General features: G+C 40.6%; 1 protein-coding gene, 1 long non-coding RNA gene and 1 pseudogene across 8 annotated transcripts in view; 2 read left to right on the forward strand and 1 right to left on the reverse strand.

Moving 5' to 3' along the window:
* Window positions 1-27,017, reverse strand: part of PRPSAP2 (phosphoribosyl pyrophosphate synthetase associated protein 2) — a 212,222-nt gene that overhangs the window by 24,858 nt on the left and 160,347 nt on the right. Inside the window, exons 1-8 of one of the 6 annotated variants that reach the window (XM_079131706.1) lie at window positions 17,724-17,815; window positions 15,181-15,247; window positions 14,202-14,297; window positions 13,797-13,947; window positions 12,837-12,889; window positions 11,273-11,339; window positions 6,323-6,495; window positions 4,465-4,580 (exon numbers count right to left, since the gene is read on the reverse strand). In XM_079131706.1, the coding sequence (XP_078987832.1) occupies window positions 4,465-4,580; window positions 6,323-6,495; window positions 11,273-11,339; window positions 12,837-12,889; window positions 13,797-13,915 (528 nt within the window). In that variant the 5' untranslated portion in view covers window positions 13,916-13,947; window positions 14,202-14,297; window positions 15,181-15,247; window positions 17,724-17,815. Of the gene's footprint in view, window positions 1-4,464; window positions 4,581-6,322; window positions 6,496-11,272; window positions 11,340-12,836; window positions 12,890-13,796; window positions 13,948-14,201; window positions 14,298-15,180; window positions 15,433-16,484; window positions 16,810-17,723; window positions 17,858-27,017 lie in introns of those variants that run through there. The other 5 variants (XM_079131707.1, XM_079131705.1, XM_079131704.1 and 2 more) reach the window with 5 other exon arrangements.
* Window positions 17,526-21,118, forward strand: LOC306656494. Its single transcript, XR_013762528.1, has 3 exons — window positions 17,526-17,635; window positions 18,271-18,353; window positions 20,948-21,118. It is a non-coding gene; the product is annotated as an uncharacterized lncRNA (long non-coding RNA).
* LOC306656487 (jupiter microtubule associated homolog 1-like) lies at window positions 25,998-26,553 on the forward strand (annotated as a pseudogene). The gene has a single exon. The product of its transcript is annotated as a jupiter microtubule associated homolog 1-like (transcript).

Consider the following 27,017-nt stretch of genomic DNA (forward strand, 5'->3'; position numbering starts at 1 on the left):
TAATTGTCAATTCCAAATTAGTGTGGTCCAGAGATGACTATTCAACATATTGTGGTTACTGTATGCTGAAAACCAATTTGTGAAAGGACAATGAGTCCTGTACTATCTTAAAAAGAGCCCTTAAACAAAAAGCAAGCAAACAAAACCAAGTAAAGTTTTCAGTTGATGTTTTGGAATCTTTTTTGGGGGGAGCACAGGGGTTGCTGAGGGATTGAACTCATGGGAGCATTACCACTGAGCTATGTTCCCAGCCCTTTCCTCTATTTTTTATTTTGAAACAGGTCTCACTAAATTGCTGAGGTTGACATAGAACTTGCAATCCTCTTGCCTCAGCCTCCCAAATTGCTGGGATTACAGGCATATGCTATGGTATCCAACCTGGAATCTTTTTAATGTTGAAAATTGAAGTAATGTGCTAATGACAATTAGAGTCAAAGATATACCCATTTTCAAAGTCTGAGTGCACAGAAGATAAACTGTTTGGAAGCTGAGTTGCAATTTGTTTCTGACTTCAACTTGGAAGGATGTTCAAATTATCTTTGTAAAATTTAACCATTTCACTAAATTGTTATTTCATTAAAGTATACTCCCATTTTTTTCCCTTTCCTTTTTTTTTTTTTTTTTTTTAGTAGTACTGGAGACTGAACCCATAGAAACTTTACCATTGAGTTACTGCCAGCTCTTTTCACTTTTAATTCTGAGACAAGGTCTCACTAAATTGCCCAAGCTAGTCACGAATTTATGATCCTCCCATCTCTGTCTCCCATGCTGCTGGGATTACAGCGTGTAGCACTGTGCCTGGCTTCCACTGTTTTTTTGTTCTTACAATTACACCAGTCAATTTTAATATCAGCAGTAATAACAGCAAGCACACTGAATATGAGAAACTGTAAATGAACAAAATACTGATTTAAAGTATACACAGATGAATTTATTATGAGCACATGGATCTGCATCTATAGGAAAGCCTAATTCATCCCATGTTCTCAAGGAGGAAGGCAGCAAAACCTATTTTCATGTAGGCACTTCTTTATTTTTCTGGAATTCTTTTGAAATGGTCTTGGTTATTTCCTTGTCTCATCAAACATCATCAAATAGCAAAACCCACCCTAGAGAAGACATTACAACCAAGGAAACCATTAGTAAAACAAATAAAAGGAATCTAATCAGAACAGGTCTACTGTCTCTTCAGAGGTTGTGAGAGGAAATCATACAGATAAATAAAGAACACTTGTAACGAAAAAAGAACAAGAAATCTAGGAGGAAGAAGTCATTACGGTCTAAATGAAAAGCTCAATAGCCGGATGAATGTTAGAAATAAACCAGCTTAAAAAAACTTGAGATGACTGAGCCAAGGAATTTTGTGTTACATGTAAGGATACAAAAACCAAACCAAACCAAACAACAACAACAAAAAAAAAACAAAATTCTACTTACAGTAACATCAAAAAAATAAAAACGACACACCTAGGAATAAATTTAATTTAGGCTAGAAAGTAAAACATTTGTATACTGAAGAAACTGATATCTAAATACATGGAAAGAAATCTATTCATAGGTGGAAGACTAATATTAAGATGACAATACTGTCCAAAGTGATCCACAGATTTAATACAATTCCTATCAAAATTCCAAAGACCTTTTTTGCATAAACAGAAGAGCAAATACTCAAATTTATATAGAGTTGCAAGCTTCAAAGCGAAAACAATCTTGAAAAAGAACAAAATTGGAGAACTCATAATTCCCATTTGAACCAAAACTGAGTGTGGTATTGGCAAAAGATAAACATACAGACCAACTCAAGAGTCCAGAGGTAAACCAAACATCTATGGTCAATTGATTTTTTTTTCTTTGATTTATTTAGTTTTATGTGGTGCTGGGGATTGAACCCATTGCCTCACCAGTGCTTAAGTCACAACCCCAGCCCTGATCAATTGATTTTTGACCACAAGGTGCTAAAGTCATTCAGTGGGGGGAAAAATAATTTTTAATAAATGGTGCTGGACAATTAGATATCCACATACACAAGAATGAGTCTGGACCACTACTTCACAACATATACAAAGAATAATTCAAAATGGATTAAGACCCCCACAGAAAAGCTAGAACTGTGAAATGTTTAGAAAATGGACAAATCTGATGACCTTGGATTTGAGAGTATATATTTTTTTAAGATAGGACAACAAAAACATAAGTAACAATAAAACTTGGACATATGACTATAGTCCCAGTACTGGAGAGGTCAAGGCAAGAGGATCAATTGCTTCAGTCTAGGAGGTCGAGACCACCTGCCTGGGCAACATGATGAGACTCTGTCTCAAAAAACAAACAAAAGGTCCTGGGTTTGATTCTACTATTGGGGGAAAAAACAGATGAATAAAAAAATAGCTAAACCAACTTTATCAAAATTATAACCTTTTGTACACCAAGGCACACTATCAAGAAAGTGAAACAGTCTGCAGAATGGGGGAAATATTTGAAAATCATCTACCCAATATAGGGTCTGATATTCAGCATGTGTTTGTGTGTGTGTGTGTTCCTATGACAATAAAAAGGTAACTTAATTAAAAAAAAATGGGCAAAGGGTCTGAATCGACATTTAACCAAAGAAGATATGCAAATGGTTAGTTCAATGTCATTAGTTGTTAGGGGATGCAAATCAAAATCATAATGAGATAACACTTCATACTCACCAGGATGGCTATAATCAAAAATTACCAGAAATAAATGATAAAAATGTAGAGAAACCAGAACCACCACCACATGCTCTTGGCTAAGTGAAAGAAGCCAGATAAAAGGATAAATTCTATAATTCCATTTATGTGAAATCTCTAGAATAAGAAAATCCCAGGAGACAGGAAGCAGATCAGTGGTTGTCAGGCAACAGGGGCAGAGAGGGCGGGGTGAAATGGGGAGTCATTACTTAATGGGTTCAGGGTGTTCTGGGGTAATGAAGAAATTCTGGAACTAGACAGTAGTGGTTGCTCAACATTGTGAATGAACTAAATGCTACTGATTTTTATGTTTAAATGGTTAATTTTTTGTTCTGTAAGATTCACTGTGAGAAAAACTCTTAATATGTCTGCATACCAACAATCTCCAAAGACAACTAAAAGATGAGTAAGTTACAAACTGAGGAATCAAAGTGAAACAAATACCAACAAATCAAGAGTGAATAAAATTGAATGCCTACCACACAAATGAAACCACTGAAGAACAGACAGAAGGGATATAACACATTCTTAATGAGGAGGAAGAATATCTGAAGATATGTCCAACTTCATTAGTCATCAGATTCATCCCTCAAAGTGACAAGATACCTAATATCACAGGCATTCAACTGATAAGAACTTTAAAATTTGGTAGTGTAAGTATTGAAGCAAAGATGGATCCACAGGATTTCAATCTCATTGCTAGTGGGAATATAAGTTGGCATAACTGCTCTGGAAAAGTTAAACATACCATGCAATTTTGCAATTTCACCAAGATACACACTGGCTGTGTACCACTGGAGACATATTGAGCATGTTTCACAGAAGAGCTATTATAATAGTGAAAGCCTAAAAACAACCTGTGGGGAAAGGATGAATAGGCTGAGATACAGCTGCACAAGGAGCACCTCTCAGTAATCAAAATGGATAAGTGCACATGAACAACAGCAATGAGTTTCAGCAATGCACGCAATTCTTACTAATGTAACACCAAGTGAAACACTCAAAAGATTAGTTTTTCTTTGTCAAGTTAACAATGTAAACATACATACATAATTTAGCATTAGATACATGAACTAAAATTATCTAAAAAGAAAAGGAAAGGAAAAATGACAGGAGATTCAGAATAGTGGTTTCCTAGGTGGGACGAGGCAGTGGGATGGGACAGAGAAGGATCACAGGAGCAGATGTGAACTACTGGGATGGTTCTTTTTTCTCTCCCTTTTTTGTACTGAAGATTTAACCCAGGTGTGATTTATCATCAAGCTATATCCTCAGACCTTTATATAAATTTTGAGACAGGGTCTAGATAAGTTGCCAAGGTCTAGAACTTGCTGGGATTACAATTGTGTACCTCTGCACCCAGCTAGTTTTTGATTTTTGTTTTCTTATTTAGTGATGGGATGAGGATCATGGGTGTCAACTACTATAGAGGGATGAACAGAGGTAGATTGGAGAGATAGAAATATTCAAAAGGGTCAAGACCATGCATGGACCAATGATGAGAGTAGTTATGATCAATGACTAGTCCAATTCTAGGTACTTGAGGTCCAAAAGAAAAAGCAATTTTAATAGATGAGTAAAAGAGATGAATTACTAATTAAGACATTAAAAATATACAGAATTGCATTTATCAACCACAACACATCACTTATCAGGTTACAACAAATTTTAATTCTTTAGTGACAGCTCAAAGAAATAAACTATGCCTTTATCGGAATATTAAAATTTTAAAGAGTTCAAATTGGCTCACCTCTTCTTGAATATACTGTAACAGGAAGGGAGATGCTCTTAAATTATCCACGGGAATATTAAAGAAACCCTGAATTTCCTTCTGGTGTAAATCCATAGTAATGAGGTGGGTTAGACCTTCAAAAAATAAAGCAGATACATGCACATAAATAGTTGTAAAACAAACTGTACCTTAGGAAATTAATACTATGTAAAATAAAATAAAATACATAATAAGTTACCATGAAAAAATTACTCTCCTACCAACAAACCTAGCACCTTTATGGTTCATAGTCTTTGGCACTATGAAATGCATGATTTTTAAACAAATTTAAAGTATAAAACAGCAAAGATGACAGTAATACAGAAATGTCTCTAAAAATTCTATTAGAGTGAATTCTCTCCTTAAAGTTTCCTTAATGAGCATAATGAAGCCTATAGAGAAACTGTACGAAGCTGGAAATGATAGCAAATGAAAAACTTCCACTGCATCTTATTTTGTTTGTTCATTTTCTTTTGATGTGGTGCTGAGGATCAAACCCAGTGCTTCATGTGTGCTAGGTAAGCACTCTACCACTAAGTCACAACCACAGCCCCTTTCACTGCATCTTTAATGAATATCTGAAATCACCATCAGTAAAATATAGAAAAAATATGAAAAAATTTACGAAGCAATACTTGCCCCAAAGAGCAGAAAAGTAAGCCTCTAGGTGGAAGGTGGAAGGTTGGAAGGGAAGGGTGGAACCTTTCCAAAAGTCTCAGTGAAGAGCTCCTGCCCCCTCTTCCAGTGCCTGTTAGTGTTTTCAAGGGGAGATGCTGCTGAGGTCCCAGGGATTTATTTTATTTCTGTCTTCTTTGGAATGGTAGGTACATCAGAAAATGTATTCTATGGTAAGTGTCTGTGTTAAAATGCAGTGATAAGGGGAATTTAAAAATTCCTTCCTTTTTGTGCAAGTGCTCTGTTATGGACCTTATAATCATATACTCACAAACACACACATGGACATATACTAGAGTGTTTGCACATGTACAAACACACAATGGAAACTATGCAGATAGAAACAAGGGGACATACCTAGGATGCTACCTGAGAATGCATAACACAGAACAATACATATGGTTTACAAAATATGCCTCTCTGTCCTGGAAAGGGAAGAGGCTAAAATACAAATAGTTGCTGTGTTAGAGAAATAGCAGGGTTCAGAATGACTATTATCCTTCAAATCAACCGCAATGTGATTGTAAATTGTCATTTTAATATACATTTGAACAAAGTGTTTAGGAAAATAGGAAAACAAAAAGTTGTTCTCATTACCTCCATGTTTTAGGGAGTTGGAAACACAATTCTGGGCAGAATTTCTCATTATAGTAGTCCTCAATCCCACACCTTGCCTGTAGTTTTGCTTTTTGTGAGTTTAGTTACTCATGGTCCAAAAAGATCAAATAGAAATCCCAGAAATAAACAATTCATAAATTTTAAATTGCACTTCATTTTGAGTAACACTATGAATGTCATGATATACTGCTCTGTCCTACCTAGGAGGTAAATCATCCCATTATCCAGTGTATCTATGCTATATATGTTATCTACCTATTAATCACTTAGTAGCCATCTCAATTATGAGGTCTTCTGCAGCAGTAGTGTAGTGTTCTTATGGAGTTTAGGACTACTCACTGTTTCAGGTATCCACTGGGGGTCTTGGTATATATCTCTTGTGGATAAGGATGGACTGCATAAACTAGTTGTTATTAAAAGCTGCATCACTATTTTTCCTGTGTTCAGCATTCTCATTTGGTTAAGAGAATGCTTTCAAATTTTTCTGTAAAAATAAAACTCCCAGGCTCCCATTAGTTGTCAAGGATCTGCCTAGAGTTCTTACCAGCTTTGCACATCATGGAGGCCAATAATTTAGAGACAATGGAGCCTCTTTTCCTCATCTTGCACTGTTTGCTGTAAGGAAAGTAGGGGATCACGCCGATGATGCTCTTGGCACAAGAGGTCTTACATGCGTACACCATAATCAGGAGCTCCATGATGGTGGTGTTCACATCCCTGTAACCCAGCACAGAAAATCCCATCGAGGAGTGTGAGACTTAAGATTTCCCTCTTGACCTGGGGATGTAGCTCAGTAGTAGAGCACATGCTTAACATGCTTGAGGCCCTGGGTTCCATCCCCAACTCCAAAGTAATAATGATAACATTATTATTTCCCTGTTCCAAGACTTAAGGTACAAGAGGCAGAAAACAGTGATACCTTCTTTTCTCATGTCTCCATGAATTCTCCCCATATTTCCTCTCAACTGATAACTCTAGTTTCTTTTTCACTGAGACCAGCATCATTCACCAGACAAGAGGCAATGGGGATTAGTGTCAATTCTGGAGTATTTGTGCTGTGCAAACTTCCTCTCTGAGAATGGCTGAGCACAGGTCAACTTGCAGAGTGCAGATACAACTGATGGTAAGGATTCCATGGAAGCTGTCTTCTGACAGAGTACTGGTCTCAGAGATTACTCCAAAATGTCACACTAACCAACCCCCAACCTCTCCTGCCTACTGGAAGACCGTGCTCCAGCACTCCTCCCTCCCTGCTTGTACCATCATTTGTCACACTCCCCTGGTGCATACTCATCAGTTTATAAATATTTGGGTCCTTCTTCCATTAAAAATGACTCATAACCACTTTTGCTGAAGCCCCATCTCTTTGCTCCCCTTTGTAGTACATCTCAGGAGAACTGTCTTCACTATTTCTGACTCAGACATTCTCATTCTCTCCCAAACAGCTTCCAAAGAAGCTTTGGTCTTTTAGTGGTTAAATCCACCAGTCAACACTCAGTCCTACTTCTTGGCCTCTCAGCAGTAACTGCTGCAGCTGCTCACCCCTGTCCTTTCATATGCTTAATGCACACAACTTCCAGGACACCCTTCTCTGGTCTCCCTCTCCATCCTTGAATTCTTCTGCTGGTTTCTCTCTGCCTGACCACCACCTAAGACTTTCACTTGTCTTTTTCTGTCTCCCCTTATCGCTTGAGCATCTCATCCACTTTCATGGCTTTGTAAATGTTGGTGGCTCTCATATTCCTACTCCAGCCCATGCACCTCTGAACTCAGATGTAAAAATCCCATTGCTGCTTGATGATGCTACTGGAATGTATAATCAAGGCATCTCAAAACTTAACCTACCCTAAATCAGACTGTCCTTTTTCCCCTGAAAACCTGCTTCACCAGAAAACCTGTGCCAGCTCAATCACTGTCAACACTGTTCCTCTGGGTAACTCAGAACAGAAACCTCAGAGCCACTTCTTACAGCTCTTCTCTCTTCCAGATGGTTTCTGCATCTCACCACTGTCCCTTCATTTGGGTCATGCCACCCCAAAAGGTGACCATGGCCTGCCCCTCCTGGAATATTCATGATTCCAGGATGTTCCATGCAGAGAAACTTGCCCTTAAAGTGAAGTTAGACTGTGTAGGCCTCTGCTCCATGGCCAAAAGCCCAAGGTCTCACGTGGCTCCCACAATCCTTTATTAAGATCAGCCCCTTCCTTTCCCTGGCCCCATGCTCCCTTCTCAGTCCGGTGACACTCTATCCTGGTCAGTCTTCCTAGTGCTGCTCATTGCTACAGAAGGCTTGATTCTAGGTGGTTCTATCAGGCTCACTTCCACCCTTTCTGCAGCTTTTTGCTCCAACATCACCTTCACACCAAGGCTTAGTCTGTCTGCCCCTCTACCCTCTCACCACCATCCCTCCTGATCCTTGCTATACCAGTTAATTTTTTTCCACAGAGCTTATCACTTTAAATACAATGGATAACTTATTTATCATGTTCTCTGTATGTCTTTCTCCAACAGAATATTAACTCTACAAGGACAAGGATCTTTACTTCTTTCAACCATTAAGGCACCTTACACACCAGTAACAGACACACATCACAGACTTTCAACAAATACTGGTTAATGAGTGAATGGAAACAGAGAACATTTGAATGAGCAGGTAATGTTACTGAATAACTAGTCTGACATCTGGTAAATTAAAATATACTTTCACAAAAGCATTCCATGTGAAAGGATGAGTAGAGAAATTCACAGTGAATATAAAGTCACTCTAAGATCCCAAACTGGGAGCAACAAGGAGCAGGGCTTTCAAATGATGAAAGTTTTGCTTGAATCACAGGAACACTTCAGTGAATGGACAGACTTCTCTTCATTTAAAATTTGTCTTATATTTCTAGTAACTGCCACTGGAGTCTATATTAAAATGAAGTAAGGGGTGGGGCTATAACAGGGGTAGAGTGCTCTCCTAGAATGCATGAGGCTCTGGGCTCATCTCCAGGACACTAAAAAATCAATCAATAAATAAAGTGAAGTAGAGTCTATATCTGACACCAGCAAATCTCCAAGTGATTTCAGAAAGAAAACTATGACATCCTTGTCATAACCTGGATGAGACTGAGGACCTGACTGAACACAAATTGGGGCACTCATGGGACAATGTAAAGCAGAGGTAGAAAGAAGGTTTGGGGGATACTTAGTGGTCTCGACTAGGGGGAAAAGAAACTGACAAAAGGCAGAGACAGATGACAACAGTGATCAAATAAACAAAAATATGCAAAGAGAGATGCAAGTACTTGAAAATGGGAAGGATTAACACAGTCACTTTTCCGAGTCCTGAATTTCAATCCAACCGGAACTTCAGCTCCACTTCTCTCCTGGACAATCCAGCGCCTACAGTATTTAATCCAACACACCCAAATTGCCTCTGTGGAGACAGAGGGCTATAGATACTCAGGGACCAGAGCAACCTGAGCCATCAATGCCTGCATCTTCCCTTCCTGGTGCTGCAGCTGGGTATAGGAAGGGCGGGTTGTCCACTAGCACCTTGGCACAGTATAGGCCTGGGGAAGAGGAGAGTAGCAAAGGATAATAAGACTTGCTGCCCTCATGCCCAGCTCAGTTGAAAAGAGGAAGCAAGGGCACCTGGCAAAGGTCAGTCATGCCCTCACCCTCTCATAGCACATATACTCTCCATGGGTTGGGATGCAATGACATTTCCATGCCACTCCTTTTTCTGGGACAGATAGGGTTTTGTGACACTATCCTAAGGAAGGAACGATCAGAACAGAGATATTAAAAGTTTAGGGGAAGGTATGTGTGTTCCAAGACTAAATTCCCAAGAAATTTGGCTTTTCTTCTCCTTCCTTGCTATTTATCATATTTATTGTATATTTATTATATTGTATTTCTATATAGGTCACTAAATTTGGTAAGCAGCAATTTTCAGACTGAGTTAAAAAATGATGCACTATCCAAGCTGATTTTTAGTCATTAAAAAAATGTTCTGAGGCCTCAGTTCTTGTGCAAAAAAAAGTAGGAATTCATAGAAAATGTGGCAGAAAGAAGTGGTTAGAATTTAGGAAAGATAAACAGGCCTGTTGGAGAACAGATGGGAGACAGGATACAGTTTTGTGACAATTAGGTGACTTCTTATGTTGGTGAGATTTCTTCTCTAGCCTCAGGACAGAAGTCAATCTCCCCTGGTTGGAAAACTCCCAAACTCGAGGAAGGAGATTTAGGATATCTGAATTCTTTTGTGAGGTTTTGCTTTTAAGGAGAGTTCAGAAAAAGTCCGTATTCCTTTATCAAATATCCTCAGATCAAAATAACCCCTATGCCATTATGGGATTTGTGTCCCTTTCAGGGAGAGAACAGGTTAGGATGAAGATGGCATGATCAGGGTGGAAGGACCTGTAACTTTCTGGTCACCCTTTAGCCCATTCTGCCTGGCCAAAGCTGGGACACTTGGGGCCCCTGCTCCTTATCAGAGTTTGGATAACCTGGAGCCTTCACACCTCTCCCCTCCCATGCAGAACAGTGTGGTTGCTATAGGCTATCCCAGGATGACCTTATTCAAGGGGAACTGAGCTGTAATGGGGGACTACTGTTCAGTTGGGAAGCCAGCATTAGAAGACTGGCCAGGACATGAAAAGAAAAAGGAAAAAACAATCATTGTGAGTGAAATGTTTCCATTCATAGAGGTGTCTGAGGACAAATGCACAGTAGAAAGCAGGGCTCCATGTGACCACCTTTTCTTTCATAGTGGCTCTTCATTCAAAGTGGCACAGAAAGACTCACAGCACTGAATTCTCTACACCCAGCTTACACATCTGTGACCTCCACAATTTCTGGAACACATGTATGGCAAATGTCACACTGGATTGGGATATATGTTCTTTCCAGATAGTCTTTTACCTTCTTAGTTCCTTTACCTTATAAGTGGGGGTCATATTTAAATTATCTACAATAAAATCTTTAAGAACCTCATGTAAGAAAATTCTCCTCCCCTAGCCTGTTTTGTTTTCTTTGGAGAAGCAGGAGTAGAAATGCTTTCCTGCAAGCCTTAGACAATCTTGACTATTGACTATTAGGAACTTCATGGATTCTGTTATCATTAAGAGCCTCCTCTACTCTAATACTTCCTTATATCCTCCCTTCAAAGACCAAGAAAAGCTGCATGCAGTGATGTACATTTGTGGTCTCAGTTACTGAGGAGGCTATGGAAAGAGGACCACTTGAGCCCAGGAGTTTGAGGCCAGCTTGATCCACATGGCAAGGCCCTGTCTCTTAAAAAGCACATATGTGCATTACACACACACACACACACACACACACGCACACATTAAAGTCAACAGTTATGCCAAAAAAATTAGCAAAGTAAAATACACCAATTTTAAGACTATCTGAACTCTTCCTTTCCTGTCAACTCTCCCTGTTCTAAATACTCATGACCAAATAGAAACCCAGAAAGCAACAGCACCACTGCTGGAGAACTACTCACTTTGAGACAGTCTGGATGATGAAAACATCTTTCCCCCTCACAGACTCTTGAATCTGTACTCTTGTTTCTGGCAGGAAAAGGAAAGAGAGGAGGAGAAGGCATAAAGTTTATATTTCATAAAATATACAAAGTATCTGCATTACACCCCAATGTTATAATCTATGGAAACTGGAACTATTAAAAACTCACTAGGCTTTAGATGCTACCACAGACGATAAATAGAAAACCATTAACTGTACTTTGTAAACAGGTTTGACTACATGACAGTCTTAAATGGGAATTACCTTTTTCTCTTTCTTTCTTTCTACTTTTTATTTATTTATTTATTTTTGGTTGGGTACCAGGGATTGAACTCAACCACCGAGCCATACCCCCAGGCCTATTTTGTATTTTAGAGACAGGGTCTCACTGAGTTGCTTGGTGCCTCGTTGCTTAGTACCTTGTCACTTAGCAGTTTGTCCTTGCTGAGGCTGGCTTTGAACTCGCAATCCTCATGTCTCAGCCTCCCCAGCCACTGGGATGGGAATTATCTTTCTGACTCGAAATAAGTAAATCTAGACTTCTCAGCCCTTACATGTGAGTAGTAAGTACTATACTAGGCTGAGCATAGTGCTCATACAGGAAATGACACATTCATTCATTTGAACTGGATCAATTGAGAGCTCAGGCACAAGATGTTGTATGCTATGATAGCAAAGAGAAATGAGATCTAATATCCCTACTTTCAAAACATTTGTGATTAAATGCAATGGAACAATTGGGTAAATCTCTGTAAGACAACTTCTTCATCAGTCAATGTTAAGAAAGAAACAGAAAACATGAGGGGACTATTTTGTATTGATTAAAGACATGTAAAACATACATCACTTGCAAGTAGCAACAGGAACAAAAATGGTGTGGTGATGTATGTCGACAGTCCCACCTACTCAGGAGGCTAAAGCAAGAGGATTGCTTGAGCCCAGGAATTTGAGGCCAAGACCCCTCGACCTTCTTCATCATTTTTTTTTTTCTGCAATACTGGGCACCTACCACTGAGCTACATCTCAAGTCCTTTTATTTTTTGAGACAGGGTCTTAATAAGTTGTCCAAGGCTGGCATCAAACTTGTGATCCTCCTGCTCAGCCTCCCAAACAGCTGGGATTACAAGGCATGTGCCATTTTACCCAGTAAGACTATCTTGGGGGTGGGGGAAACAAACCAAAAACAAATAAACAAACAAAAACAACTAAAAGTGTAGCCACACAGGATTTGCTTATCCTGCCTAAAGTGATGTCAACTGAAATAACAGTTGAGCCAATGTTTTCATTTAACTGACTAGCTGGTTCATGTATTTATGCAATTTTTATTAAATAAACTCTAAAACTGGCATTTGAGACCCCACATGTGACTCTAGTTGATATTATTGAGAGCTAAAACATCACTTTCTTCCATCTTGCCTGACTTCTTGCTAACAGAATTAACTAGGCAATTGAATCAAACTGTCTCAATAATAGAGGATGAAGGACTGAGCCAATATGCCATATTCCACAAAAGATCAATGGTACACATGTCCAAGATAGCTCACCTCGGTTAGGCTCCTGGTAAACCTGCACTTTGCCCATCTCCACCCCCAGCCGCCTAGAGAAGAGAAAGGGGGGGAAAAGCTGAGAAGGTCACAGAATAGACCCAATATCTCTATTATTTAAGGATGATCATGAATTGATAAAGGTAAAATAAAGTTATTCTTATTACAAAATTTGAAGTCAATATTAAATTTTTATATGGGTTTTCTTCCTGCCCTCTTACCCCATCCCATGTCTACCAGAGGCCTGTATAGTCCATCTCTGCCTGCCTTGCCTCCTGCACTGCTGCCCACTGACCTCCAGCCCAGGTTCCTGACATATACCAATGCCTCCTCCTGCACACTGAAGGCCTTGGAACCAGCTAACCTCCTTGGTTGGCTCTTACAGGTTTCTCAACTCACTTGTTTAAGTTTAAGTCACTTGTGCAACCAAGCTAAAGTCATACAACCCACCCCATCCTGACTTTAATGATGCCTTCTTCAGGGTATTCATCACCATGTGAACTTGCTGGTTTTGTTGATTTGTTTCTTGTCTGGTTCTCATACTAAAATGTAAACTTTGTAAGATAGAAGAACATTGAATGGCCTATTCCCTGATAACCCCCAATCTCTAGATCAAGGTCTTGAACACAGCAGGGGTTTAATAGTCATTTAATAAATAACTAAAATTATACCGAATTGTAAGCTGTGAACTATTCTTATTTACTATACATTTCACTTTTCATTATATTAAAGTCTATGAACACACAGCACCCAACACAATCCCTGGCACTTGTGAGGCACGCAAAGAATGTGTGCTGAGTGAATATGTAGGGAGTTGGAATAGTTTACGTAAAGGTTAGCCTTTAGTTTATATGGAAGATACAGATTAACTACAACATAGCTGCTTTCAAGCTTGACAATCACTGCTAATCTGATTATCAAATTTATATCAATCAATTTAATAGTAAAATCATAACTTACTCAGCAATTTTCTTTGAAAGCTCCATACATGATGAATTAGAATTTGCTGAAAATAGCACCAGACCTCCTTTGGTTATGTTCATCTTTGTTTCTAATTCAGGTGGCGTCAAACAAAACATCAAAACCTTCTTGGTTTTCCAATTCTCAGAGCCTAGAAGGATATGATATATGTTAAGAATTGTCATATGATATAAAATATACCTGAAAGGATGTTTTAAAAATAGCAAATAACTTCAGCTGGAGGAAAACAGTTTTCACCATAATGGTGCCTTTTATGAGGAAGATATATACATATATGGATAAACAGAAAGTTCATTTGGATTCAGGGTTCCAAATTTATGGAAATATGTTATCAAAAGACTTAAACTAGTTTTCACAATCACTGGGAATAAATGATGAACTTACAAGAAAGGTGGAGCTGAAGAGCTCAGTGTTTTACTGTTTGCTGCTTAAAGTCAATTATGGATAACCTCCTTTTATTCTTTGACAACAAAATTCCTCCTGGATTAACACACAGAAAAATGGCAGAGCCATTAGCAAGGACGTGGACTGATTGATCCTTAAACAAAATATATATGACCCATCTACATCCAGCTTTTCCTGTAAAACCTGTTTTCCATAAACCTCCCTGTGATCCTTCAACTGCCCCTCAGATGTGTGAGTTGTACATAAAACTGACCTTTTCATCTTCCTTTTTCCTTAACTGGAACATGAGGTTGACTAGATAATAACCTTAAGGAAAGTTAAGTGACCACCCAATTGACAGGCAGCAGGATACAAGTAAAAAGGCCTCTGGCCTAGAAGTCATCAGAGCTGAGGTTCTCATCCCATTTACTCTGGGCTGCCTGTCCCTAATATGTAATGAGGATGCTGCATTGCATAGACTACCAACAAACCAGCAAGCCATGGGGGAAGGGGACCTCCTCCCAGAAAGCCTAGTGAACTTGCACTACTTTTAGCCACGTCATTATCTGGAAGAGTTCTTGTTGTGCACACATGGCATGGAACCATCTGGTCACAGGTAGCTCAAACGCACAGTCCCACTACAGGGCTAGGAAAGTATACCTTCAGCCAAGTGCCCTCAAGGGGCATTCCAACTGGGACAGCCCAGGATTCCAAATCAGAAAATATATGGGACTACAATGCAATTAACCTTAAGCCTAGAATTACAAACAGGAATGTATGTGGGATGATCAAAGTCCTAAAGAGACCACTGATGTCTGCCATGGCTTTCAAGCAGGGATCAACAGATATAGCCCATGAGCCCAATCGGGTCGCTCCAAAGCCTCTCTTTATAAAATCCAACCACACTCCTTTGTTTAAAAGTTGATCCTGGAAGCACCCGCAGACTGAACATAACCATGTAACTTAAATGTTATCTCACCTTTTATAGAAAAGGGTGGCTGACCCCTGCTTTACAAGAAAGCACAGCATCTACAAAGGATGAACATCTGGCAGAGGTTAATATAAGTGAAAGAAATATGACATTATCACCAACACTGAGTGGGAAGGGAACTTAGATGTCCTCTAACACAGATGTCTGTGTTTATGAAAAGGGTAGAGGTTTGAAAGAAAAAAACCAAAACCTACTTCTACTCTAGAATGTGTAAGAGATATTTATAGCATGTGTGAAAACCTATCCTTTCCTGAGAACCTCTGTATCTATAAGTTGCAAATCATACTCCTCTCTTAATGAGCTTGGAGAGTCTGCTAAGTTTCATGAATTAAACCACATTGCAAGAGATCACCTGCTGTCGACAGACTAGCAGTCATGTCAAGAACAACCATCCTTAAGCCCAGGGGTGTAACTCAGTGGCAGAATGCTTGCCTAGCATGTGTGAAGTTCTGGGTTGGATCCCTAGCACCACAAGAAAAAAATTTTAAAAAGTACTTTTTTTTTTTTTTAAATTGGTGACCCTGGGCGATGTTTCATACTGGAGATGAGCAAGGCTGGCACAGAGGTACACTGTTTTTCCCACTGTATAATACTCTCTATCTGCAGATGGTTAGTGGAGGAGGGAAGGTGAAGGATTGCGCTTGCCTTCCATAGTTACTAGCTGCCAGGCCTGGGGCACATCTCTAGGCCTTAGTCTTTACCTTTTAGAAAACAAGAAGAGTAACCTAATATAAAGCTTCTCCCACCAGAATTCAAAGTCCAGGCAACAGAGTTTTTACTCTTTTCTGCCATATACCCAGTGCCTGGAAAAGCACCTAGCACTTGAGCACAGAGGCTCAACAAAAGTGTGATGAATAAACCCTCATCTTGCTTAGTTGCAGTGATTAACAAATGGAACTGAAGTAGTCTGTCAACAAAAAGGCATCAAAAAACCAAAAGGATTATTACTTTTATTAGTGATACACCAAATTCCAAGAAAATGTGCTTTTTTAAAAATCAAGGGCTGTGGGTGCAACTCAGTGGGAGAGTGGCCATTTCATGCAGAGACCTGGGTTCAATCCCCAGAGCAAAAAAAAAGCAATACTGAAAATTTACTGGCAAAATTTAAATCTAATTACTCTTCCATTCTTCTGTGACCCCAGACATGTAACTCATCTGTCACCAGAACATTTTCTTATGCCTAATGCTTAACATTTTCTGAGTGATCTGAACTTTTATGAGAGTTCCATGAAGCAGATATGAGAATTAAATCCATTTTAGAAACAGGGAAGTTTAGAGATGAAAAACCTTACTCAAGACTGCATGGCCTCTCAGCAGCAGACAGAACTTGGTCTACTCCTGGTTTGTAAGAGTTGGTAGTATACAATACTAGCTGCACATCCTGTCTCCACCAACACAGAAAATGACTTGCTACCTTGTTGAATTCCACCTACAGGGAACAGAACCGAGCGAATATCCAGATTTTGAAAAATGTCTATTGCAAACATGCCTTGTTTAGAAAACAATTCATATTAAAGTGTCAAATAAAGAATACAAAAGTTTGATTCACCATTTCCAACTCCTGAAATTTACCCCAAGGAAACAAGGACAAAACTCTATGCGCAGTGATGGTAACTGCTTGTTTAAAGAGCAGAAATTCTGGACATAAACAAAGTGGGGTATTCAAGAACAACTTTGACTATGTACTCAATATAATAAATATTCAACACTATATAAGCAAAGTTGCTTATGAATGGGGCAGAACTGTGTAATAAAGATACAGACCAGCATAGGGAAAGAATACGGACAAGAACGGTATTCTTTAGTGGGGTTCAATAATGTGGGTAAATAATTTTTATTTGTGTATTTAAATTCTTGAAAAAACCTAAAACGTTAGCGATCATACTTCCTATCAGCCTAAAGCTTCATTCCACATTTCCACAACCTATCACCCAAATTGAGCAAACATTAAAATAATAAAAAATAGATCCTTATCATCAATATACTATATACTGGGGATGAAACATTTTAAAGTAGAACAGTATCTTAAAAAAGCACATCTCGGTGCTCACTCAACCTCTGCAGGTTTGAGTTCTGAGTGGAATAAAATGACTCTTTTGTACCTAAACACCCGCGACTAACAAGGCCAAGCAAACTAAAACTAGGGCTGCGCCTACATTAGGGATGCGCGAGTAGATCGCATGCTGACTTGGGACTTGCTTCCTGCGCTGCTCAGCCGCAGGTCCCGTAATTAGGAATTGCCTCCCAAGAGGCGTCTAGAGGGGGCGGGAGAACCCCGGCCCCGCGCCCCAGGCCCCGGTCCCCGCCAACCCAGCGAGAAGGAGGGAGGGAGGGAGTGGTTGACTGGCGGCGCGAGGCTGGAGTGTCCCTCGGCACCGCAGCCTCGGCCGCGGCACCCGGCCCGTCGAGCCGCGGGGCTCCCCGCCCCGTGCACCTGCGCTCGGTAATGCCAGTGTCCCACCGCTATTCGCCGCTGGCTCCCGCCCGCCTACCTGGCCCCGACCCCAGCCCCGGCCCCGGCCCCGCCGCACCCTCCGCTGTCGAAGGAAGAAATGGCCGGCTCGCCAGGCGGTGTCTCTAGGAGCAAAATGGCGGACCCATGCGCAAGAACCGCATCCGCAGCGACAGAGAGGCCCGGAATGACGCGGGGCGGGGCCGGAGCAGGGCTCGAGGAGTCACGTGGCTCGGGCTTTGGGCGTGGCCTACCCGAGGGGGAGGGGCGAGATCTTCCGGTCCAGGTCATAGGGGTGGGGCCACATGGAGCAACTGCTGGGGAAGAAGGTGGGGCCAGGAGCTGGGACCGCGAGCAGGGATCAAGGAGATTCCGGGCTTGAGTTTGTGGGCGTGGCCCACCCAAGGGAGAAGGACTCAGTGGGCGTGGCGAGGGTGGAGGTCTGGCCGATACGAGGGGCGTGGCGGAAGACCGTGCTATGCCTATTAGTGTACCTGGGAGAGTGCGGGTCACAAGGATTATGTGGGCTTGGAATTATAGGTGTCTGGGTCAAATCTTTATTAGCCTGCAACCTTGAGCAAGCCACTTCATCTCTCTGACTCTCAATTTCTTTGTGTGAAAAACAGATGATCACAGTACCTATTTTATGGGATTGTTGAGAGGAATAAAATGATACTTGGAGATCTTTCAGCAAGGTTCCTGGCATTTCGTAAGTGCTCACTTATTATCGTTATTATTATTATTTGTTTGGCTGCCCTTTGCTTAAGAATTGGTGCTTTGGGTATCCATTGCTTGAATTCTTTATAACTTCAGTATGTTTACTCATTATTATATGTATATAACATAATCATAACCAACACATATGTAGCACTTACTAAGTGTGAGACCAGGTCCTCTTTTAAGTATTTTACATACATTTGCAGCAATTTATTTACTCCTCACAAGACTATGAAGTGGGTATTATTATTTTGCGTTTTAATAGTTCTGCAGGCAGAACAGGCACCTACATTATTTACTTTTCCAATAACAAAGTAATGGACAAAATTCAACTCAGAAGGCCCTGTAGAACTCTGCACCTAGCTAACCCCCACACCACACTACCTCTTTAATTCTATTTTGAATTTTTCACAACAGTGTGGCATGATATCTTTCTTCGGAGGTTGCACTGGGAACTACAGGTAACTAACTGGTCTTTATAATCCTACATCTTATTTTACAAAAGATACAAGCATCTCAATTTATGGATTATAAATTATGTGACAGTTCATGGAATGTAGTTGTTTGAGATATTTCCTTTGTCTTACTTTACTGAGACATGCCTCTTTGCAAAGTTTGTGAGCCTACTGATATATCTTCATGACAAAACTGATTCTCTTCCAGAGGACCTGTGCAGGACTTTCTTCTTTTCTGTGTTCTGACAGAATTCGCTACCCAGCCTTACCCTGTGCAACAGGTGGTGTTGACTCTACCCTTCACATATTGACCTGTGGTCTGAAATGGCCAATCAGAGCAGGTTTTGCACTCACTGAAGTTTTCTCTCTCTCTGGTCTGTTGGTTCTGCTGATGTTGCCGCCACTGTTGCTACTCTGGCAGGAGGAAAATGATCCAAAGAAGACGCTGAAGAGAAAGGGAGGGATATAGACCAGTACTGATTGAGTTTTAGCTGAATTCTGAAGTCAGTAGATCCCTGGGCTATTCAGTTATGGAAGCCACCAAGTTCCTCCCTTGCAAACTACGAAGCCAGTGTAGATTGGGTTTCTGTCATTTGCAGAGTCTCTTTGATGTTCTCTCTTTGCTTACTCCATCTTGTCCTGCATCTTCCATTAACACTGACTTAAACTTTATATCTTAGCCAACTATTACTTTCAAGTCTTCTTTTAACCCACCCCTCATCAAATAAAACTATTCCTTGAGCTTATCATAATTGCTAATTAAGCATTTACACTTTGTATCTTATCAGAAATGATTGGGACCAGAAGTGTTTTGGCTTTCTGATTTTTTTCTGGATTTTGGAATATTTGCATATACATAATGAAATATCTTGGGGATTGGACCCTATTAAAATGAAATTTGTTTCATATACACTTTATACACGTAGCCTGAAGATAATTTTACACAATATTTTAAATAATTTTTTTTGTGTCAGGGATTGAACCCAGGGGTGCTAAACCTTGAGTCACATCTCCAGCCCTTTTTATCTTTTATTTTGAGACAGGGTCTCCCTAAGTTTTTTATGGTCCTGCTAATATTTTAAATAATTTTGTGCACAAAACAAAGTTTCACTTTGTATCATCCCTAGAGAAAAGTGGGACAGTAAAACACCATGTTCCTGACTGTCTTTTTTCTATTTCCCAAACCCTAGCCAAGTTAAAAGAACAAAGAGGGCAAGCCTGGGCAGTATACACATTATCTTGAAGGAAATTGGCTTTCTCTTGTGAACACTGGGAACTGGGGCAAGTTAGTGTTATCTGTCAAAAGCTATTTCTGCATACTTGCCAGGACAGTTGCTCCTTGGACAGCTGTTCACACAGGTAAACAAAGCAAGTTAATGCTGATGTCACTGTTTCTGTAGTCTAACATAAAAAAACCCTCTCTCTCAGTGGGAACTGGTACAGAACTGAAGGCACTGGAAGCGTATGTGTCACTCATTCAGCCAGTTTCCACTGGACAAAATGCTGAGGGAGAGGAGGCCCCACTTGGTAAAGCACCCTGAGAGACAGAGGTGCTATTTTTCTGTCACCCCTGAACTCTTCTTGGAGCAATTACCAATCTCCTCCAAGCTTTCCCCAATAAAGTATATGTCTCCCATGCCATTTCTGGGCAATTTCTTTGTCTTTCCTGCAACCTACTCCACTACCCTTGCACAACTGGGCTGTGGATGAGACACATGGTATGGAATATTCCACTCATGGCATTATGTCAGTGGTCAAAACATTTCAGATTTTGGAGCAATTTGGGTTTCATATTTTTGAATTAGGAATGTTCAACCTATATTTGGGTGATGATTTGGTAAATATCCCTACCACACACTTAAAGACTTTAAGCACCACGATGGCAAGCTTTTTGTCTCTCTTACTCTTTCCCAGTGCCCAGCAATGTGCCTGGCACAAGAATGGTACTCAAGAAATGTCTGTCAAGTGAGTGCTTTTTGCTTGGTGGAAAGGAGATGAGCAGCAACCAAGAATGATGTAGCTGAGCTGGCTGTAGCATATCACTGTTTACAGGGGCCCACAGTGACATCTTATTTCTCATTGGTTCTCCTCCCTGCAGGCACTAAGCCTGGTTTCATTTGTTCTCGTATAGCAGATACTATGTCTCTATTTGCTTTCCATTCTCCAAAAACTCTGGAAGTCTGATGTCAAATTTCCCCACCTCCTTATTTTTGAAATTTAAGCCATAGGAGTAAGTCATGATGGATGTCCAGCCTAGATGACCCACAGGATGACTGCAACAGTGTGGGCCCTAAGCAAGAACCACCCATCTAAGTCAAGTAAACCAGGCAATATTGAGAGATAATTATAAAATTTTGTATTAAGGCACTGAGTTTGGGGTTTCTTTGTTATGTAATAGGTAAAAAGCAAGAAAGGAACAAGAGCCCAATTTAAAGCCTGTGGACAGTTGCATGCTAAAGCCATCTTTGGTTACTTCATTGTTAAACTTCTTAATTCCTTGCCCATTTGGGGGCTTGCAATGGGCTTTCACATTTAATGGAAATGCCCAGCTTGGCACACACATCATTGTCCATATCCAAGGGCCAAACTGCTGCCTATACAATATGAATCAAGATGCCAAAGTCAAAGACATTTCTCTTCAACTGTTTTTTAAAAGAAGAAAGAAGGGCATGTAGTGCGTGCTTATAATCCCACCTGCTCAAGAAACTGAGGCAGTTTTGTAAGTTTGAGCCCAGTCATAGCCAGACCCTGCCTCAAAAATTAAAAATAATAAAAATAATAAAGAGCTGACTTATAGCTCAGTGGTACGGCATTTACCTAGCAAGCACGAAGCCCTGGGTTTAAATCCCAAATACTGGGCAGGGATGGGGGAATGGAAGGGACGGAATCTTTGCTATAGTTTAATAGAAGTTTTTCATGGTGTAGTGGGACAGAATGATTCTTTGTTTTCAAATGATTGTTGAAATGAAGAAAACAGGGCCATGATTGTCAAACACTAGGACCAGGTTCTCCCTTCCTCTCTCCTCTCCATTGCAGAAATGACATCCTAGAGATACCATTGCTTCTATGAGCTTTTAGTTTCCTCACCTGAAAAATGATCACTCATGTTGGTGATATGGAAAGTTTGGTCCCTGTGTCTGAAGTAAAGCCAATAATTAAGAAAAGGTTTTGAGAAAAAGGAAAAAGTTTTATTGCTTTGTTAGCAAAGGAGAATACAGCAGCTGTGATTCTAACTGCCAGGGGGAGCAACTGACTTTTAAAAAAGGGATACAAAGGCTACTTCAGCTTGCCCTGTCAGGTCTCATAATTTATTCGTAACCTTGAGAGATAGCTGTTTCTTAGACCCACTTGTACCAGCCCTGAGGTCTGGATTCCTTCATTCCTGTGGTCATTGAGCTGAAGAAAAAATAACTACCTGGGACAGGAAGAAGGTTCATCTTGCTTCCTTCCCTTATGGTTAAGGAGGGGGAGAGAGAGAAGAGGAAAGACAAACCATATCACTTTCAAAATACGTTACCTGTGGCAAAGCAGCAAGGGTCATGTTTAAGGCATGGAGTGGACCCCATTACATCCACAGCTGTTTAGGGTTGGAGGTGAGCAATGACATTTCTGTGGAGTCCATGGAGTAAGAGGTCACCAGAGGAAGCTGTTTTGCAGCTGCCTCTTTGCCCTTGAGTCCCTGGCCATCCAACCTCCAAGGTGGAGTGGGACTGTAGTTAGTCTTGCTGTGGGAGACACCAGAGGCCAAGACCAGGGCCCCAGTCAAGGGATCCTTAGAAGTTTCTCTCATTGGATCCCTTCCTCTATCCTCTAACCTTTCTCCTTTTCCTGTTTGCCGCCCAAATGAAAAGAACTTCTTTTTTTTTGTGATTAAAATAATATTTACATATCATAAAAAAATCAAACAAGCAAGGAGAATAAAATTATACATCTGCCTTTATCCTATGAAGGTAATCACCTCTGATACTTTTTTGACTTTATTTTTCATTTAAAAATTTATTGTGTACCAGGTTCCAGGTTGATGAATTTAGGTTGATGTCATCATTATGAAAACCATGGACAAAATTAGCCCAGATTGGGAACCAGCAACCAGGGTCCAAATTCTTTCTCTTGTCTCCCCAGCTGTGTGATCTCAAGCAAGTTCCTTTAGTTCTCTGCACCCATTTCCTCATCTGTAAAAAGGGAACATTACCAGGATCTACCTCATGGGTGGTTGTGGTGACCAGGTGAGTTATGAACCAGCACACAATTGACACTCTTTATTAGCTATACTTAGGAGCTATTGTGGTATGAAGGGATCATAGTTTTGTTAAACAAATCCCTAATTCTGGGCACTTGTTACTATTATATACAATCTGTATCTGTGCCATTGCCCAATATCAAATTGTTAGAAGGTTGTTTACTTGAAAGGGCATGCCCTTGAAACATTTTGTTTCCCAGAATGTGTATACTGATCTAGATTCTCACCGGGAAGGTAGAAAAGCATGAGCCCCTTGCCCTCACCAGTGCCAGGCACTAGCCATGTTTTAACTTGACAGAGTGAATGGTCAATGTTTCTTGGATTTTAAAAATGACTTGTCCAAATCATGCTGCCTATAGTTATGTGGGCCATCCTGCTGCTTGAACTTCATGTCTATTCATTCACTCAACACATGTTGATTGAGTACTTCCCACATTCCAAGCCCAATGCCAAGACCTGGAGCTATAGCAGGAAACAAAAAACCAAACAAAAAAACATGTACTTCATAAGGTGACCACAGTAGATCAGCCATTTCATGTAAAGTGCCTAACAAAGTCCTGCTTTAATACCCAGTAATCTATGACTAAAGTATTTGCAAGTGAGTTTATATTTATTTTCTAATATATACACAGTATTATTATCATCATATATGGCATTCATTACCATTACACATAATGAAATATATTACATATTACCATTTTTAGGCTATAGACCTGAGATGTCCCTCTCTGACCCTCAGTTTCCTCATCTATGAATAGGCTAATGTCTTTACCTCCAGGCAATATTGAGAGGATGGAGTGGAAACATATATTCATGGTACCTGGCAACAAACCAAATCATAGTGAAGTTGAGACAGGCCACATACAGGCTCCTGCGGCAGTTTTCTTTCAGTAGCACCCAGTGAAGATCTGGGGCTTTGAGCTTTTAGCAGGCATTCTGTTCTCCTTGGCACTCTTGGCCCACACTGTATTCTTACAGCAGCATCCCACCTGCTAGGACACTTTTTTTTTTTTTGTTTCCATAATTAGAAAGTGAATAGTTAAATGTTGATGATTTTCCCATGTAGCATCCCCAATTCAATGCTACTGGGTAGCTCCCCGCCAGAGTCAGCATTACAGCAAATGCTCTCCTCTCTCAAATCACCTTCCTCTGGTTTGGTTACTCTAAATCCATCATCCTGAGCAGGAGTCTTTTGGACCTATTGATCCCCTCCTCCACCTGCTCTGTCACTGTCCTGGCTGGAGAGCCCCCTTGCTGCCACCCGTCAGGCCATTTCTCCTTCCTTCTTCATTGGAAGTTACTCCCAGAGAATCCTAAGGATGGGGCCCTTGATTTTGCTTCCTAGGGCTTCCAGGGAGTAAGGCTGGTGTACCTCCTTTAGGGACTTTCACCACTCACTCATACTTCGTATTTGCTTGAGATAGTAGCAAAGAGAAAGAAGATTTTCCTCTGTTTACATTCTATCATAAGTGTATTAATCAGGAATCTTGCAATGAAACACAATGTAAACTAGCTAAAAACACAATTTAAACTAGCAAAAGGTTGGCAGGAGGAGGTTGCTTCATTTTCACAGTAAAGAAGGCCAGGGATAGTTTCAGAAATGGTTAGATCTAGTGCTTAACTATCCCCAGGATTTTGTGTTTCTCTTCAAATTTTCCCTGATTTTTTTCTTCTTCAGTGATTTTATATCAACCAAGCTCTACACAGAATATATGAAAGATTTAAGAATCAACAGTAAGGTTTACTGCATGCACACTAAATTATTCATAATAATAAAAGTAAAACAGAAAATAACAAGTGTTTTTGGGATGTGGAGAAATTGGAACACTTACCATTGCTGGTGGGAACGTAAAAATGGCGCATTGACTGTGGAAGACAGTGTTTTAGTCATCTTTTTCATTGCTGCAACCAAATGACCTGACAGGAACAATGGTAGAGGAGGAGAAGCTTATTTGTTGTCTCGCAGTTTCAGAGAGCTAGCTCCGTTCCTCTGGGCTTGAGGTGAGGCACATCATGGCAGAAGAGTGTGGTGGAGGAAACCAGCACAGGACAGGACAATCAGGAAGCAGAGAGAGAGAGAGCTCTGCTCAATAAGGACAAAATATATACCCCAAAGGCCTGCCCCCAGGGACTAACCCCTTTCAGCCATACCCTACCTGTCTACAGTTACCATCCAGTTAATCTGTATTAGAGAATTAATGCACTGATTATGTTAAGGTTTATAACCCAATCATTTCACTGATAAACTTTCTTGCATTATCTCCCACATGAATTTTCAGGGGATACCTAATATTGAAACCATAACAGTTGAACACTTCCTTGAAAAATTAGACATAGAGTTAGCACATAACTTATCCATTCCACTCCAAGTTCCATGCCTGAAAGCAGTGAAAACATAGACAAATACGTGTATATAAATGTTGATAGCAGAATTATTCACCAATGACTCAAAGTTGGAAATAACCCTAATGTCTGTTAATAAATGAATGAATGCACAAAATATGATGTGTCCATACAATGGAAAATTATTCATCCATGAAAAGGAATAAAACATTGATTTATTTTACTACATAAAAGAACCTCAGAAACATGATGATAAATGAAAGAAATTATTCATGACAGGTCACATATGAAATGTCCAGAATAGGAAAATACATTTAGACAGAGAGCTGACTGGTGATTGACAAGAGCTGGTAGAAGAAAGAAGTGGTAGTAAATGCTAATGGGTATCAGGTTTTCTTTTGGGATAATAGAAACATGTTGAAGCCAAGGAAAGTACATATAATAGTTGTATTAAATGCCACTGGATTATATGCTTTAAAGTGGTAATGACCCAGTGACTTTGGTGGCTGGGGCAGAAGAGGTACAGGTTCAAGGCCGGCCTGGGCAATACAGTAAGACTCTGTCTCAAAATAAAAAATAAAATGAGGCGGAGGCTCCTACAGCGGTGACTGGTTGTGGGTCTGGAGCACCTCTGCGCCACTCGCGTCCAACGCTTTGGGCATTCTGCTTCCGAGTCAGCCGATCTTGCTCCTCAGGGCCACGACCACCTCCTACCACCTTCAAGGGTGTCGACCCCAACAGCAGGACTAGCTCCCGGGTTTTGTGGCCTCCCGGGTGGTGGATCCACTTTCTCATTAGGCTCTGATGAACCAACAGAACAGCCCGTGAGGAAGAATAAAATGACCTCTAGCATCTTTGGAACACATGAAGAAAATCCCCCTTCTTGGGCCGAGTCGGCAGGTGCCAAATCTAGTGGAGGCAGGGAAGATTTGGAGTCATCTGGACCACAGAGGAGACACTCTTCTGAAGCAAGCTCTGGAGACTTCTTTGATCTGAAGGGAGAAGGTCATATTCATGAAAACGTGGACACAGACCTGCAAGGCAGCCTGGGGAAGAGTGAGCAAAAGCCTGTGCCTCGGCACCTGCACCATCCAGAAGAAACTCTCCTGGTGGGCAAGTCCAGCCTTGTCTTGGGTTAACTGACTATCTGGAACTCTGTCATTTTGTTCGTTTGTTTTCTACACAACTCAAGCCTGACTCTATATCTTTTGAATTTGTTTCATTAAAAAGAAGGACTTTATGTATTGCTGTCTCTTTTTGTTTGTTTGTTCATTTTCTTCTTCCTCCTTTTTCCTTTTGAAGAACAGGTTTCTCTTTCTCTGACTCCTGGGTCTGTGGGCCATGGCATGAGTGTTTTCTAGTAGTAGATTGAAGGGAAGTTTTGTGACACTTAGTACCGTGTTTTTAAGCACAAATCATTTGGTTCCTGATTAGAGGTTCTTTTGTACTGAGGTTTTTGACACACTGTTCTTGAGTTTACCATGGTTGGACAGACCTTCCGCAGTCCACAGCCCAGGCAGCCCCACCACGCCAGATGGTCTGTATGCAGAGCTTCTCCATGGCGATGCCCTGCGTATCAATACCCTTGGCTAAAGCATCTTCCTGTGCCATATAGAAG

Source organism: Sciurus vulgaris (genome assembly GCF_902686455.1).
Source record: "Sciurus vulgaris genome assembly, chromosome: 3".
Taxonomy (NCBI): domain Eukaryota; kingdom Metazoa; phylum Chordata; class Mammalia; order Rodentia; family Sciuridae; genus Sciurus; species Sciurus vulgaris.